The following is a 17,538-nucleotide window of genomic DNA, read 5'->3' as shown; positions in this document are numbered from 1 at the left end:
AACTGTACAATGCCATGTCCGAAACAATTTCCCTTCGAACCACCTAGGTAACACCAAATATATATGCAAGCGAGGCCATACGAAATATGCACATAGCAAAAACCATAATAAAAAGCCTCGGATGTTTCACTTTCCCTCTTATCATTATTAATATCAAATCACGGCTCGCGTCAATGAATCATGTCGAATGTGTATGAATGATATGTATGTATCAATCTCAAGCGTAAATCATAAGCAAATATTTGTCGTTCCACACATCGCCCAATATTACAAACATGGCAACAAGCCAATAAACCACAAAGTGGTAACAATCGGGCTCCCAGGAAGATCTGAATATTTGTGGACTACCGGGATCTCAATCGGGCTAGTCCCAAGGACAACTTCCCACTCCTGAACATCTACATACTCATTGATAACTGTGCAAAACACGAGTTAGAATTATTCATGGATTGCTTCGCAGAATATCATCAAATCTTGTGTAATGACCCACTAGGTCGTTATAGGCATTTTGACCATTTTACCCCTGCTAGTTCCTTTTTGGGACTAGGAGTGAGCCGAATGAAAAATTAAAGAGTTAGAATTCTAAAAACTGAGGCACTTGATTTCATTTTGTGTGCTTGTTTGGAAAACTTGGTACATTTCTGTTGGGGGGAGGGGGTTGACTTAGTAAATTAGACCTCCGTTCAAAATTCTGAGGCCACCGTGAGTCTGTAGCGTGTTTATACATATGTGTGCATGTTTGGTTTGTGTCTACAGGGCCTTAGATTGATGTTGGGATTTTGGGTGAAAATCTGGTAGAAAACCAGAGGTCACTGGTTCGGAGGCGACCACTGCAGCGGGAGAGGACTGCTGTAGCGAGTCCACCACAATGGGGCTCTAGTCGACATCGTGGGATTTTGTGAATTGGGAAACTCCGCCATAGAGGGCGATCGATCGCCTTAGTGTGATCGCTACAGTGCGGTCTTGACCGCTATGGCGAGTCGGGCGAGTTAATGAGGTCCGCCGTAGCGGTGGTATTTTTCGCTACAATGAGATCGCTGCAGCGAGGCTAGTGACTGCTGGAGCGGTCGACGGGAGACAGAAACCCGCTTTTATATTGCTGACTTCGAGCCATTAACCACATAACTCCAAAAACTGTTTCCAAGAAAGTAAGAGGCGAATTTCCTAGTGTCTTGGTGGATTATTCTTTTAGGTAAGTCTTAACCTTTTACCTTGTTCATTCCATTATCATCTTTAAGTTCATATACTAGTTAAGGGTTCTCTAATGGCGAATGAAAATACTAGAGCCCTAGAATTGTTAAACCCTTGAATAATTGGTGGGTTGTGGATTTTATTGTTGTTTAATCACCTAGGAGTGTAGATATCACTTTCTAGGAAGGGAAATTGATTACCTATGGTGAATATTGTATATGGAGACTTAGGGTTCCATTAAAAATGGGAACTTTGGCCTAAAATCTGTTTTGAAAGGGGTAGAAGTAATTGGGTCTTCTTCCCCAATTGTTGTTCTTATTTTATTAGAAGGTCTATTTCTTACTTAGCATTATATTTCTAGACTTTGAGTGTTCTGAAGCATTACGAAAGGGGAAATCTCTTGCGAAGTAGCTTGCATTGTTCCAATTCTGCATCTGAGGTAGGTTATGGTTTACTTGAGTTAGACTTTGATTAGTTGATTGTATGTGTAGTATAATTGATGGGAGAAAACATGCATAGGTCTTCAGACATGATGTCTGGTTGGACATTACCTAGGTTGGTATGATTCCTATAACGACTCGTTTGACCGTTACAGTACTTTTGAACTTGTTGCCCTTTTCGAGCTTCTTTAGCTTATATTAGACTTGTGAGGATGAGTGGTACGATATTCAAGGTCATCAGATGAATATTAGATGGATTTTTGTGATAATAAGCCTTAAAGAGAAAGATGTTTGACCCAAAGTTGACTTTTAGGTAGACGGGCCTTTTTTTGAAATCCATTAATTTCGAGAGGTCCGGATGGTCGTTTGTGACCAGCGGGTATGTTTGGTCCGATTCCTAATGCATTAGAGTGTGTTTTGGGACTTGGGTTGGAAATTTGGTTTTGGGGTATTGGGGGTTGACTTGGTCCGAGACCTCCGTTGGGAAATCCGAGGCCACGAGTGAGTTCGTAGCGTGTTTTTATATGTGTATGCATGGTTGTTCTGTATATGTGGGGCCTCGGGTGATAGTCGAATTTTGGGTTGAGACTTGTGAATTGAGTAACTTTCTGATGTCTGGTGTACCGCCATGGCGGCACTAGGACCGTTGCAGCGGTATCACCGTGGCAATGGCCCTGCCGCTATAGCGGCTTAGCGAGATTATGAGTGACCGTTGGGGAAGTCATGTCACCTCTGCAGCGGTTCCATCGAAGCGGACTGCAGACCGTTGTAGCGGTCGATGAAAACTTAAATGATTTAAATCCTTTTGCAAACCCTATCACTCCTCATTCATTACTCTCGGTTCTAGAGCTACTTTGGGAGAAAAACAAGAGATTCTAAGGCAATTCTTCATTGGGGTAATTTCATCTAACCCTATTCTTTATTTATGATTCATAATCCATCTTAGAAACTCCCTAATTCATGCTAGAATCTTCCTATAACATAAGGATTAAAGAGGGTTCTTGGGGTTTCTTTCTTGAATGAGATCATAATTATCAAACCTTGATTTATTGATGGAATAAGCTTTATTTAGTATGGAATTTTTGGGAAATATCTTTATAAACATGAATCCTTCTTTAATAGTAACCAATTGATGAATTTGAGAACTAGGGTTCACACTAAAAATTGGGGGTTTCTCTTTAAATACGATTTTAGCTTAATATCAAGTTGTTTTGGGAATTGATTAATGGGTTTTGATCACTTAGACTTGAATTGCATTTTTCATTTTCGAATTTCCCGTTTTGCCCTTGTGGGCCTGTTTCCCCAAATCCCATAGGCTTAAGTTGACCAAATTAGAAGCCTAGCATTATGGGTACCGTTCTTCATGATTTCTAATCTAGATTATGTTATAAATAGACCCTGAGTATTTGGAGGCATTGAGGAAGGGAAAGGCCTCGCGTGATTGTTTGGGATTCCTGTTCGGCACTCAAGGTAGGTTATGACTTACCTTTTTGGTTAGACTTCGGTTAGGGACTCATATGTAGTACTAGGGAATTGTTGGAGACATCAAGTGAACCTTCGGGTATGAAGTTTGGGATGGAATTCTTAGGTTGGTACTGTTGTGTGACTTGTGTGTTCGGGCACGTGGCCTGTAGAATCCCTCGGTTATGCTTGACTTTTCTTACGTGAATTGGTGGTTTCTATGTATTATGGAAGATTGGTTGGAAGGAACAAATTCATGTGATACTTGTACTACGATGGCTATACTTATATGAATTGACTGGAATCCATATGTTATTAATGATATTCTCATTGCATGACATACTTTCTCATATCCATAATATATCTATTTTGCTCTTGATATTGGAAGATGGTGATGACGGAGGTAAGTATGATTCATGCGACATTACTACATTTGCGTAGCCATCTCTATACTGTGTGATACAGAGTGGTTTGCAATGATATTAGATTGAGGAGTCATTCTAGGCTGTGTGATACAGAATGACGGTACATGGACTTAGCGGTCCGCCATGGGTCATGACTGTCGAGAGGTGGACATCGTCCCCTCGGAGCATGTGTTTATCATTGCATTGCGTTCCATATGCATTCACAATATCTGTTCTTATTATCATTTGGATTGATATTATCTTCGGTGATATTTGAGTTATTGGGTGATTATTTGGTTATGTTTGGACTTGTGAAATATTTCAGACATTATTTAGTAATTGATTTCACTATTTGGACTTGTTGACTTGTATCTGTCTGGGAGCATGATTATCTTTCCATTTTCTTGTTACATGCGTGATCTAACTGTTGTCGGCCTATGATGCTTACTCAGTACCGTGTTTTGTACTGATGCTACCTTGCTGTACTCTTTTATTAGCGCATACTTCGCTATTGGGGAGACTTCCACACCTCACGATTGATCTTGACGTGACCCTCCTAGAGTTCTAAGGGTGAGCTACTGATGATCCATGCAGCCCGAGACACTATCTTCTTTATTGTGTCATTTCTATTTCGAGACAATATGTATTTTAGATGATCTATTGACTAGTCAGACTTGAAGTAGTATTTAGTAGCTCTTATACTAATCAGACCAGTTTTTGGGGATTTGTCTATCTTCCGCATTTAGTTTTTATATATTATGTCAGACTTATTGTATTATTCTTGGGTTTTCACTTATTTATTTATTGTTGGTTGATTGCATAAAGGACGGGTTCGCCTACTGAGGTGGAAAATTGTAGGTGCCCGCACGTTCCCCGAGTTGGGGCGTGACAAGTTGGTATCAGAGCCTTAGATTACCCGGTCTACAAGTACAAGAGCAAGTCTAGTAGAGTCTTGTGGATTGGTACGTAGAGCTCTGTACTTATCTGCGAGAGGCTTTAGGACTTTAGGAAATTTCCTTTGTTTCATTCCTTCGTGCTACTTTAATCTAATTGGTATCTGAATCAAATATTGTTCTCTCACTGATGGTGAGGACTCGAGCTATGATAGTGAGGGATGAGGTGCCAGAGCCGGCTTCTGTGGCAGGCACTAGAGGGCGAGGAGCAGCGATAGGCCGCGGTCGAGCCAGAGGCCGTGGAGCCGCACCAACTAAGGGTGGAGCCGCTTTAGCCGGACAGAGGTGAGCACGCTCAGCCTCTCCAAAGCAGCAGCCGAAGGTAGCACCAACAGTCGGGGGTGGTGCAAGACCAGCTTATACTCACCCCGACACTGTGTCTGTCCTCGTGTTTCAAGATATCATGTCCCGCGTACTTCTTTATTTGGACGGTCAGCATGCTGTTGGGGGTGCCACTACTCCAGGTGGCAGTTTTCAGACTCGAGTAGGGGTACAGATTCCCGAGTAGGGATAAACCGCGAGTATGCATCTTGCTGCAGCCATGGCCCCGCGTATTGGTGCTGTTCAGATTCCTGAGGGTGGTCCTCGGCCCATTACTGCACAGACTATGACTGTTGATCAGGATCTTGTTGGGAGGTTTCTGAAGATAAAACCACCCAAGTTCTATGGCTTACATACTGAGGATGTTTATGAGTTCCCTGTGGAGATGCATGAGCGTCTCTACAAGATGGGCATAGTTGAGACTCATGGTGTGGATTACACGTCATTCCAGTTTCGTGGCTACGCGAAGACTTGGTCGAGAGCATTTATTGATAGCAGGCTAGTGGGTGCGCCCCCTCTTTCTTGGGCTCAATTCCATCAGGCTTTCTTGAAGAAGTATGTTTCACGTACTTTGAGGGATGGACACAGGGATGAGTTTCTCCATTTGAGACAGCGTGGGTTGTCTGTTTCTGAGCATGAGGCCAAATTTCTGTTCTTGGCCGATATGCTGCCTAGATAATTCCCTCAGAGGAGGAGAGAGTCCGTAGATTTGTGAATGGACTCGTGTACCCAATTTATATTGGTTGTCTTCAGTTGGTGACCATGGGTTCTTCTTTCCAGGCTATTGTTGATCATGCCATTGGTGTCGAGTCTGCGACGACTCGATTTTTGGGAGAGGGGAGTAAGAAGAAGACACGTCATTTTGGTATTTTCAGTGGATCCAGTTACAGGGGTAGGGGATAGTCATCTAGGCCCTATCAGTGAGCCCCCAGCCGCCCTGTCCAGTTAGCACTTCAGGCTTCTTCGAGTGGCCCTACTAGACCCAGTGGATATGGAGCTGGGCAGTCTTATGGTGGATCTTACTCCTGTACAGTGGACCGTGCCGGTCCGTCTAGTTCATCAGCTTCAGTGTATCGATTTCCAGCTCCTAGAGCATGCTATATGTGTGGTGACCCCGGTAAATTTATGAGAGATTTTCCCAAGCCGGTGCAGAGTGGGTCCTAGCAGGGTTTCAGGTTCCAGACTCTAAGGGCCCCAGTACATTCTAGTGGTAGGGTTGGCTCATCAGTTAGAGGCGGTGCTCAGTCCGGCCGCGGTGGCTCTTATCAGACCAGAGGTGGACACCAGTCAGGTAGAGTTGGTACTCAGGCATCTAGGGGTGACTGTGGTGGCGGTCTTTGCTATTCCTTCCCGGGTAGTCCCAAGGCGGAGCCCTCTAATATTGTTATCTCAGGTAATATTTCTATTCGACATCGACCTACTTTGGTATTATTTGATTCGAGGTCTATTTCTTTCAATGTGTCTGTCTACCATGCTGTTGATTAGGATTTGTGTTATGATCGTATTGGTGTGCCTATCCCTGTATCTACTCTAGTCGGAGATTCTGTTATTTTTGATCGAGTCTTTTAGTCTTGTTTAGTTACTTTCATGGGGTATGATACGTGGGTCGAGTTGATGGTATTGGAAATGGTTGACTTTAATATTATCTTGGGTATGACCTGGTTATCTCCATATCATGTGATCTTGGACTGTCACTCCAAGACAGTCATATTAGCCATGCTTGGGATTCCTAGATTAGAGTGGAGGGGTACTCCGAGTCCCGCTCCGAGGAAGATCATTTCCTATGTCCGTGCGAAGAAGTTAGTGTCCAAGGGGTGTTTGGCTTATTTAGCCTATGTTCGCAATACTAGTGTTGATTCTCCGCCCCTTGAGTCTGTGCCTGTTGTGAGTGAGTTTGTCGAGGTCTTCCTTTCTAATTTGTCAGGTATTCCGCCCGACCGCGATATTGATTTCTGTATCGACTTGGATCCGGGCACGCGTCCTATTTCTATTCCTCCTTATAGGATGGCGCCCACTGAGTTGAGAGAGCTAAAGGAGTAGTTGCAAGATCTGTTGAGTAAGGGGTTTATTAGACTGAGTGTTTCTCCTTGGGGTGCTCCTGTATTATTTGTGAATAAGAAGGACGATACTATAAGGATATGCATTGATTATCATCAGTTGAACAAAGTCACCATTCGTAACAAGTATCCCATTCCTCGTATTGATGACCTGTTCGACCAGCTTCAGGGTGCTTCGATATTTTCAAAGATTGATTTGAGGTCAAGCTACCATCAGCTGAAGATTCGGGCCGAGGATGTTTCGAAGACGGCCTTCCGGATTCGTTATGGCCACTGCGAGTTCCCTGTGATGTCTTTTAGGCTTACAAATGCCCCAGCTACATTTATGACTTTGATGAATGGCATTTTCAAGCCATATCTTGATTCCTTTGTGATTGTATCGATTGATGATATCTTAGTTTATTCCAAGAGTAGAGAGGAGCATGAGCGCCATTTGAGGATTGTTCTTGGGTTGTTAAGGGAAAAGAGGCTTTATGCCAAGTTTTTGAAGTGCAAGTTCTGGCTTGAGTCAGTGGCATTATTGGACCACATTGTGTCTAAGGATGGGATCATGGTTGATCCCAAGAAGATTGAGGCCGTTAGAGATTGGGCGAGGCCTACTACTGTGACCGAGATCCGTAGCTTCGTGGGATTAGCCAGCTATTACAGTTGATTTGTGAAGGGTTTCGCTTCTATTGCTTCTTCGTTGACCAGATTGACTCAGAAGGATGTTCCCTTCCAGTGGTCTGATGATTGTGAGGAGAGCTTCCAAAAGCTCAAGACCCTTTTGACTTCAGCCCCGATTCTAGCATTATCCTGGAGGGTAGGTTTGGGTGTTGTTTTGATGCAGGATGGTAGTGTCATATCCTATGCTTCCCGTCAATTGAAGATCCATAAGCGGAACTACCCTACCCATATTTTGGAGTTGCTAGCTGTGGTCTTCGCTTTGAAGATCTAGAGGCATTACTTTTATGGTGTCCATATGAGGTTTTCACCGACCACCATAGCCTTCAGCACGTGTTTTACCCAGAGAGATCTTAATTCCAGGCAGCACCGATGGATGGAGCTCCGGAAGGACTATGACATCTCTATTCTTTATCATCCAGGGAAAGCCAATGTTATTGCTGATGCCTTGAGTCACAAGGCCACGAGTATGGGGAGTTTAGCCTGTTTGGTTGTTTCCGAGCGTCTTTTGGCCATGAAGGTTCAGACTCTGGCCAACAGTTTCGTTCGTCTTGATATTTTAGTTCCAGGTAAAGGCTTAGCTTGTGTTGAGGCGAGATTGTCCCTATTAGAGCAGATCAGGACTCATCAGTTTGAGGATACCCAGTTGTGTAAGATTTGAAATAAGGTTCTGAGGGGTGAGGTCAAGTAGGTCATTCTTGATACTGAGGGGATTCTTAGGATCAAGGGACGCGTGTGCGTTCCTCGTTTTGGTAACTTGATTCATTTGATCTTGATCGGGACCCATAGTTCGAGGTACTCCATTCATCCGGGTGCCACGAAGATGTATCGTGATTTGAGATAGCACTACTGGTGGGGGAGGATGAAGAGAGATATTGCAGATTTTGTGTCAAAGTATGGGAATTTTCAGCAAGTGAAGTATGAGCACCAGAGACCTGGTGGGGGTGCTCCAGAGAATGCCCATTCCCGAGTGAAAGTGGGAGAGGATTGCCATGGATTTCGTGAGGGATCTTCCGAAGACCCTGGGCAAGTTTGACTCCGTGTGGGTTATTGTTGACCGTTGAGCAAGTCAGCTCATTTTATTCCAGTTCAGGTCACTTATATTGCGGAGAGGTTAGCCAGGATTTATGTTCGTGATATTGTGCGATTGCATGGGGTCCCTATTTCTGTTGTTTCAAATCAAGGCCCCCAGTTTACTTCCAATTTCTGGAAGGCTTTTCCGATAGAGTTGGGTACTCAGTTAGATCTGAGTATAGTCTTTCATCCCCAGACCGATGGTCAGTCCAAAAGGACTATTCAAGTGCTCGAGGATATGTTAAGAGCATGCGTCATTGATTTTGGTGGTCATTGGGACCAGTTCTTGCCCCTAGCGGAGTTTACATACAACAACAACTACCATCCGAGTATTGATATGGCGCCGTTCGAGGCCTTGTATGGTAGGAGGTGCTGTTCTCCTATTGGGTGGTGTGATGCATTTGAGGTTCGCCCGTGCGAGAGAAATTTGTTAAGAGAGTCAGTGGACAGGGTGAAGCTTATTCAGGAAAAGCTTCTAATATCTCAGAGTCGATAGAAGATGTATGCGGACCAAAAGGTTCGAGATTTAGAGTTTGGGGTGGGCGAGCAGGTGCTTCTGAAGATCTCACCCATGAAGGGTGTCATGCGATTTAGGAAGAGGGGCAAGTCAAGTTTGAGGTATCTTGGCCCAATCGAGATTCTCCGTAGGGTTGGAGATGTTGCTTATGAGTTGGCCTTGCCACCAGGCCTGTCCGGTGTTCATCCGGTCTTTCATGTGTCTGTGTGGAAGAAATACCATTATGATGGTTCTTACATTGTTCGTTGGGATTCAGTATTGCTCAATGAGAATCTAACCTACGAGAAGGAGATGATAGCGATCTTGGATAGGCAGGTTTGGAAGTTGAGGTCCAAGAAGATTACTTCTGTGAAGGTTCAATAGAAGCGTCGTCCTGTTGAAGAGGCTACTTGGGAGACCGAGTCTGATATGCGCGAGAGATATCCCCACTTGTTCACTGATTCAGTTACTTTTCCCCCGTTCCATTTCCTTATCGCTCGAGGACGAGCGGTTGTTTAATTAGTATCTAATGTAACAACTCGTTTGGCCGTTACGGTACTTTTGTCCTTGTCGTCCTTTTTTTGAGCTTCTTTAGCTTATATTAGACTTGAGGGGACGGGTGGTTCAATTTTTGAGGTCTTCGGATGAATTTTAGATGGGTTTTTGTGATAATAAGCCTTAAAGCAAAAAATATTTGATCCAAAGTTGACTTTTAGGTAAACAGATCTTTTTCGAAAATCCGTCGATTCCGAGAGTTCTGGATGGTCATTTGCAACCAGCGTGTATGTTTGGTTTGGTTCTCAATGCATTAGAGTGCGTTTTGAGACTTGGGTTGGAAAGTTGGTTTTAGGGTATCGGGGGTTGACTTGGTCAATGAGACCCCTGTTGGGAAATTCGAGGCCACGAGTGAGTTCGTAGCGCGGTTTTACGTGTGTATGCATGGTTGTTTTGTATCTGTGGGGCCGCGGGTGATATTCGAATTTCCGGTTGAGACTTGTGGAATTGAGTAACTTTCTGATTGGTGTACCGTCATGGCGGCACCAGGACTGCGGCAGCGGTATCACCGTGGCAATGGCGCTGCACCTATAGCGGCTCAGCGAGATTGTGAGTGACTGTTGGGGCCCCCGGGGGAAAAATAGAGATGTCTCCTACGTTACCCATAATATGTGGAAGTGTCGACGGGCCGAAGACTTGGTTCTTAGTCGTGAAAAATAGGCGAATAAGCATCCTTTGCGGCGCTTGCCCTAGCTGCAATAAAAAAACAGCGCTAACGAGACTTTACCACCGTGGAGCGGCTTTTTGCAAAAAGATGAGGGGTTTCCGCACATACCAGAGGGTTAAGGCTCTCACTTTCTTTTCAAATCAAAGAAAGAAGAGCCCTTCGATTCTGACTTTCTGTTGACCCCCTCCCTCCTATGTTATCTTTAGGTTAAAATCCCCTATCACTTAAAGCCACCTCGTGGAGGTTCGTGTTCCGCTTCCAAAGTCAGCAGTCTGCAGGCCTTGGTACGGCCTATAGGTCCTATCGATTAGTATTACACAGAAGAAATCAATTATAGACACTAATACAATTAGATATGCTCAAGCATTCTCATTCAATGTCAATGCTGCCTTTTTTTTTTTCAAATTCCCCAAACCAGCTCCTGGCTTTACCCGGCGGAATCGGCTGGGGGTATTCTGCATGGGCAGAGAGAGCATCTGAAGGGTTACTTCACCTTTGGTGATCACACGAAGAAATTTCCGATAACGAATTACTTGACTCGGGAGAAGGTCTTATGGAAATCTCAGGCATACTCCAAATCGGTTATTTGGCCTGATCGAGCAACCTATGAACACTTATCGCTGCTGCAGCGGTTCCAGCGTAGCGGACTGCTGACCGCTATAGCGGTCGACGGCAACTTAAATGACTTAAATCCTTTTTTCAAACCCTATCACTCCTCATTCATTACTCTCGGTTCTAGAGATACTTTGGGAGAAAAACAAGAGATTCTAAAGCAATTCTTCATTGGGGTAAGTTCAGCTAGCCCTATTCTTTATTTATGATTCATAATCCACCTTAGAAACTCCCTAATTCATGTTAGAATCTTCCTATAACATAAGGATTAAAAAAGGTTCTTGGGTTTCTTTCTTGAATGAACTTTTGATTATTAAACCTTGATTTGTTGGTGGAATAAGCTTTATTTAGTATGGAATTATTGGGAAATAGCTTTATAAACATGAATCCTTCTTTATTAGTAACCAACTGATGAATTTGAGAACTAAGGTTCATACCCAAAATTGGGGGTTTATCTTTAAATATGATTTTACCTTAATATCGAGTTGTTTTGGGAATTGATTAATGGGTTTCGATCGCTTAGACTTGAATTGCATGTTTCACTATCGAATTTCTGATTTTGCCCTTGTGGGCCCGTTTCCCCAAATCCCATAGGCTTAAGTTGACCAAATTAGAAGCCTTGCATTATAGGTACCGTTTTTCATGATTTCTAATCTAGATTATGTTATAAATAGACCCTGAGTATTTGGAGGCATTTGTATAGTCTTTTCGGCATTTTTGCCTTTTTTCGAGCATTGATTATCTCATATTTGACCCGAGGGGACCGTTGGCACGCTTCCCGAGGTGTCTAGACCAGATTCAGCAACTTTTCTTGAAATATAGGCTTAAAGTGAAAAAGAGTTGACCTAAAGTTGACTTTTGGGTAAACGAACCTTTTTAAAAATTTCATGAATTCCGAGAGGTCTGAATGGTGATTTAGAACTTGTATGTATCTCTGGTTCGGTTCCCAATGCACTCGGAGGCATTTTGGGACTTGGGTTGGGAAATTGGAATTAGGGCATCGGGGGTTGATTCGGTCAACGAGACCTTCATTGGGAATTCTGAAGCCACGAGCGCCTTCGTAGCATGTTTTTATGTGTCTATTTGTATGGTATATAAGCATATGGCCTCGGAAATTAGTCAGAAATCGGATTGAATTGTGAAACTTGGGTCAGTTTTCTGGTGTATGGTGCCCGCTTTTGTGGCTCCAGCACCGCGGCAGCGGTATCGCTGGAGCAGTGACCTTGCCGTTGGAGCGGTCCAAGAATTTTAGGCTTGACCGCTGAAGTGGTCAAGGGACCACAAAAGCGGCTCCGCTGAGGCGGTCCCAGTGTCGCCAAAGCGGGTGACGGGCAGTTCTTATAATTAATAAAGTGTTAAAAGACTTAAGACCCTCATTTATTTCCATTTTGAAATTAGAGCTTTGGGGTACTGTTCTTAGAGATATTTGGAGGAGACTTTTGGAGGTAAATCTTGCTATGTCTCTTCGATTCCATTAATCCTTATCATCATAGATTCCCCCTTTCCTTTAATAATCCTTTGGTGATGAAAGATGAAAGTGGGTTTTGATGAACTTTTTCTCTAGGCTTATAAGTGGTGAAATTGATGGAGTTTATGCTAGTTTTTGATGAATCTAAGTTTATTAATCATATATCTTCCATTTTTAGCTTTGAATTTCATAATCAAAGAGTTAGAGTTTATATCCAAATTGGGGGTTTTGCTTCAAATTCGAGATTGGGTAAATCTATGAGTTAATTTAGCAATTAGTGGTTGGGTTATGATCACCTAGTGATTAATTTGATATTTTTCTTCTGAATTTCCCATTTTGACCTTTTTTTAAGCTAAAAGGATCACACAGCCAGAGCTGGTGATGTTTTATTAAAAAAAGGGGACATATGTACACAAAGTGTTACAGAACAAAATTAAAGAATCAAACTAGCTTAACTAAGAAAAGAGAAAAAAGAAACAAATAGAAACAAAAGCTACGTGTGATGCAGCTGCAACCAATCTTCCATCAATCTGACAAGTCTGCCCTCATTTACTGCTTTGGATTGATGCCACTATAAGACACCTCAAGCTTTCACCAGGTGCTATGGTATCTAATCCATTTGAGCAAGTCAAGTAGCAAATTGGCACACTCTTTAGTTGATGATGTTAAGAAGCTGCTGCCCTTTGGAATGACTGGGAAAACATGTATGCAATGTAGACAACAGGTTGAAAACTTGAATGAATCCTGTGACAATCAGCTAATGAAATCCTTCTAGCAGCTTGAACAGTGAAACTGTTAATACCACTCACTAGATAGGATATCCTTAGATGATTATACTGTCTTAACTGTTGGATCTATTCAACCTGTTGTATCATCATCTTAAATCAATCTGGCTCTCTGATCTTATGTGTTGAAAACCTGATGTATGGTATTTCACTCTTATCACTATTCAGAATCCTCCTAGCAGCAGATGGTAAATCTTGAAATCTATGTATTTGGATTGAACTTGCAAAATCAAAAACCGTGTTAGCTATAAAATCTGCTTGGGCATTGCCTTCTCTCAAGATATGAGCAAATTGCACATGGCCCTTATCTCTCCATTGTTGGATCTTTCTCATTTCCACACTGATCTTCCATGGGCTCTCCCATATCCCTTCTAAAATATTGATCATGGTCAATGAATCTGACTCTATAACCATAGGAACCAGATGATTTGTAATACAGTAAGAAATACCATCCTGGATTGCAGTTGCCTCTGCACTAATATTTGTTGTTTCTTGCAGCTTCCTTGCACTAGCATATATCAGATCTCCACACTCATTTCTCACATAAAAGCTGCTGAACTTGGTCCTGGATTACCCCTTGAAGCACCATCTGTGTTGCATTTAAACCACCCTTCATGAGGACATTTCCAATGTACAAGTCTGATCTTGGTATGAAGTTTGTAACCTTCCAAGTATTGGACCAGCTGGGCCAATCCTGAGGAACATTCTTCAACCAAGGATATAAGGATCTAACCAGATTATATAGATTTTGATTAATCCCATATATAACCTTAGCCTTGATCATACTACCACCATACATGATTGCATTCCTTCTTTTCCAAATCTGCCAACAAATGAAGGCTGGAACAGCCTAATAAACAGTTGTGATTATAGGAGACACCTGCATATTCCACCATTTCACTACTGCTTGATGAACTTGGACTAAAGGACCTGTGACACCAGCTGCTGCATTGTAGTATAACCAAATTGACATAGCAAACTCTCTTGTTAGAAACAAGTGCTGCATGGTTTCTTTATTCTGAGAGTTATCACAACATTTGCATTTGGAAAATATGGATATATGCATTCTCTTGAGAACATCATCCATAGGAAACTTAAACTTCCACACTCTTCATAACAGAAATGAAATTTTGAAAGTAACACCTTTACTCCATATTCTTTTAAAGTATACAGAATATTGACCATGTTGTCTGAGTGTATTCCATGCACTTTTAACTGAGAATTTACCATCTGTAGTCAACATCCAACGAGGGTTATCCTTTTCATCACACCTTTCTCCAGAACCTAAATTTGAGTTAATGTGATTCACTATGTCCAAAGGAAAGACAACTTGTAATTTCTGAAAATCCCATCCTGCATCTGTCATGAAGCTGTTAAGCTCATCAATGTTTTCCTGTACTGGCATCATCTGTTTTAAACATCCTAATTTAGTCCAATTGTCTTGCCATACATTGCATTCTCCATTTCTTAGCTCCCACCAAATATGTTGGTCTACCAATTCCCTTGCTTCAAGCATTCTCTTCCAAATTTGAGAACCACCTCTCTACTGCACTTGAGTTGGCCTATGCTTCTTACAATACTTGTTCCGTATGAAAGTTGCCCACATAGTATTTTCAGTCCTGAACTTCCACCATAGCTTGACAAATAATGCTTTTGACACATCATATAGTGATCTAAAATCAAAACCTCTTTCATCTTTTGGAAGACAAATCTTAGCCCATGAAACCCAATGCTTGCTTCTCCCTTCTTCATTGTTGGACCAGAAAAATCTTGCAAATATCTTGTGCAGTTCATTGATAGTGTATTTAGTAGGAACAACTGCAGATAACAAATACACAGGAATACTTTGTAACACATTACTTATTTGCACAGCCTTCCCACCATATGATAAGATATTTCCTTTCCGATTCTGCAGCTTATTCTTCACTTTCTTGATAAGATCACTATAAAACACTTTCTTTCTTCTAGCAAGAAAGATAGGATAGCCTAAATACTTTAATGGAAATGAATCTCTTGAGAAACCAGTCACTTGTTCCACCTGCTGAATTAAATTGCTTGCCACCTTGTGAAACATATAGAAAGCACTTTTTTCTTTATTGATCAACTGGTCTGATGCCTCTTCATACTGCTTCAACACAAACATCACCTTCTGAAGAGATTCCTTTTCTACTGATGTGAAGATTATAGTATCATCAGCATATGAAAGATGATTAATATTGTGACTCCACTTAGGCATCCCATACCCAACATATGTAGAATCATCAAACAAAGCATTTAATGATCTAGATAAAACTTCTGCTGAAATGATAAAAAGAGCAGGTGACAGTGGATCACCCTGCTTAACTCCTCTAATTGAATGGAAAAAACCAGTTGTCTGCCCATTGAACAATATAGAATACCAGTTATTTGCCAGCAACCTCCAAATTTGATCAATGAACTGCTCAACAAAGCCCATCTTATGCAACACTTTAGTGAGAAAATTCCAGGACACTCTATCATAGGCTTTTGCCATAGCCAACTTTATGACAACATTTGCGGGTTTACCCCTCTTCCTGATGTCTGTCACAATTTCTTGTGGTAATAACACATTTTCAGTGATGCTCCTTCCCTTGACAAAACCAACCTGATTGCTAGAGATCAATGATGGCACTACATTCTCTATCCTGTCATGCACTACTCTAGAAATGATCTTGTTTATAAAGTTACTCAGACTTAGAGGTCCGAGATCTGAGTAAGTTTGCACAATGTCCTTTTTAGGGAGTAGTACCAAGTCTGTATGAGTAATGTATTTGGGAAGAGTTTGTCCCTTAAAGAATTCCAATACCAATCTATACACATCAGCCTCTATGATATCCCAACATGATTGGTAGAACTTCCCAGAGAAACCATCAGGGCCACTAGCACTTGTACCATTGAGGTTGAACACTTCTTGCTTGATTTCCTCTAAACTTGGCATCTTACACAACTCAATGTTAGTCTGTTGATCAATCAGATTAGGGACATGTTCAAACAAAAAGCTTTGTGAGTTCTCCTCCTTCTGTGAAAATTGAGTCTGATAAAACTTAACAGCCTCAGCAGCTATTTGAGATTCATCCTCTAACCATGCACCATCACTTCCTTGAATCCTGTTAATCATCAACTTCTTCCTTCTACCCTTGACTAGATTATGAAAGAATCTGGTATTCCCCTCACCTTCAGCAAACCACTCTACACCTGCTTTTTGCCTTCAATATTCCTTCTCCAAATTTAAATATCTTTTATATTTAGCTTGAGCACACTAGAGAACACATCTGTTAGAGGGTGAAGGAACTTCTTCAAACAGTTCTTCCTTCATTCTGACAATCTCCTCTCTGATAACCAACTGCTTGAATATGTCACCATAAACTTCCCTACTCCATCTTGAAAAAACACCTTTTAACCTTTTAAGATTGATTTTGAAATTAATAAAAGGGTCAAGATGCTCATAGGAGATCCAATTCTGCTTGACAGTATCAAGGAAAGATTCATGATCTGTCCAGAAATTAAGAAACATGAAAGGTCTAGGGATATTAGTGGCTACTTCCCCATAAGAACACAGAAGAGGTGCATGATCAGACCCTGTCCTAGCCAAATGCTCAACTTCAATATGACCAGACCAGTTCAAAAACTGAGTGTTGATTAGCATTCTGTCTAGTCTTTCAAAAATGCATTCATTATCAGCTCTTCCATTCCACCAAGTAAAAGGATTACCCCTGAAACTTACCTCCTCTAATTCACAAGAGTTAATACAAAAGGCAAAGTCTTCTACATTATTCATGTCAATAGGCAAGCCACCAATCTTTTCTTCTTGATTTAACACAACATTGAAATCCCCTCCAACCATCCAAGAAATAGTGACTGTATTGGCAAGGTTGTAAATACTGTCCCACAATTCCAATCTATCTGAAGCATCACTCTTAGCATATACGATAGAAGTAACAATAGCCTGATTAAACTCATGAAAGAATAGTTTCAAAGTCACTTGTTGACTGGTGTCAAGTACTACTTCCACCTCAATGTTATCTGCAACAAAAATCCAGCTTTTTCCCATTGCAATTAGCAACTGCAGACTGCATATGAAGCTTTCTCTTATATTGCTCAATGTGTCTAGATTGCTGAAAAGGCTCCAACAATGCTATTAAGAAGAATTTATGATGCCTATGTAACATTTGTAGCCTATGAAAGGCTTGCTGAGTTTTCACTGATCTTATATTCCAGATGAATGATTTAATCATCATTTAAAACTAGATTTAGCAGTAGCTCTGTTTGGCATCACCCTAATGGCAGGTTGATTTTCCATGTTGGCCTGTTTGCTACCTTTCTTTGCACCCTTTGTAGAAGATTTTGCAGTAGACTTACTATTATTGGATATA

The 17,538-nt window shown here is 41.7% G+C and overlaps 1 protein-coding gene across 1 annotated transcript; it reads left to right on the top strand.

The window, feature by feature from the left end:
* Positions 1-9,063: 9,063 nt before the first annotated feature.
* On the top strand, positions 9,064-9,444 carry LOC132613123 (uncharacterized). Its single transcript, XM_060327173.1, has one exon. The coding sequence runs from the start codon at positions 9,064-9,066 to the stop codon at positions 9,442-9,444; it is 381 nt and encodes a 126-aa protein (XP_060183156.1).
* The last annotated feature ends 8,094 nt before the right edge of the window (positions 9,445-17,538 follow it).

Source organism: Lycium barbarum, chromosome 10 (genome assembly GCF_019175385.1).
Source record: "Lycium barbarum isolate Lr01 chromosome 10, ASM1917538v2, whole genome shotgun sequence".
NCBI lineage: Eukaryota > Viridiplantae > Streptophyta > Magnoliopsida > Solanales > Solanaceae > Lycium > Lycium barbarum.
The sequence above is the reverse complement of the archived record's forward strand: the minus strand, read 5'-3'. Positions and strand labels throughout refer to the sequence as shown.

Excerpts from the sequence above, each read along its gene's own strand:
- LOC132613123 (XM_060327173.1), top strand. The coding sequence starts at position 9,064 with ATGTATGCGGACCAAAAGGTTCGAGATTTAGAGTTTGGGGTGGGCGAG.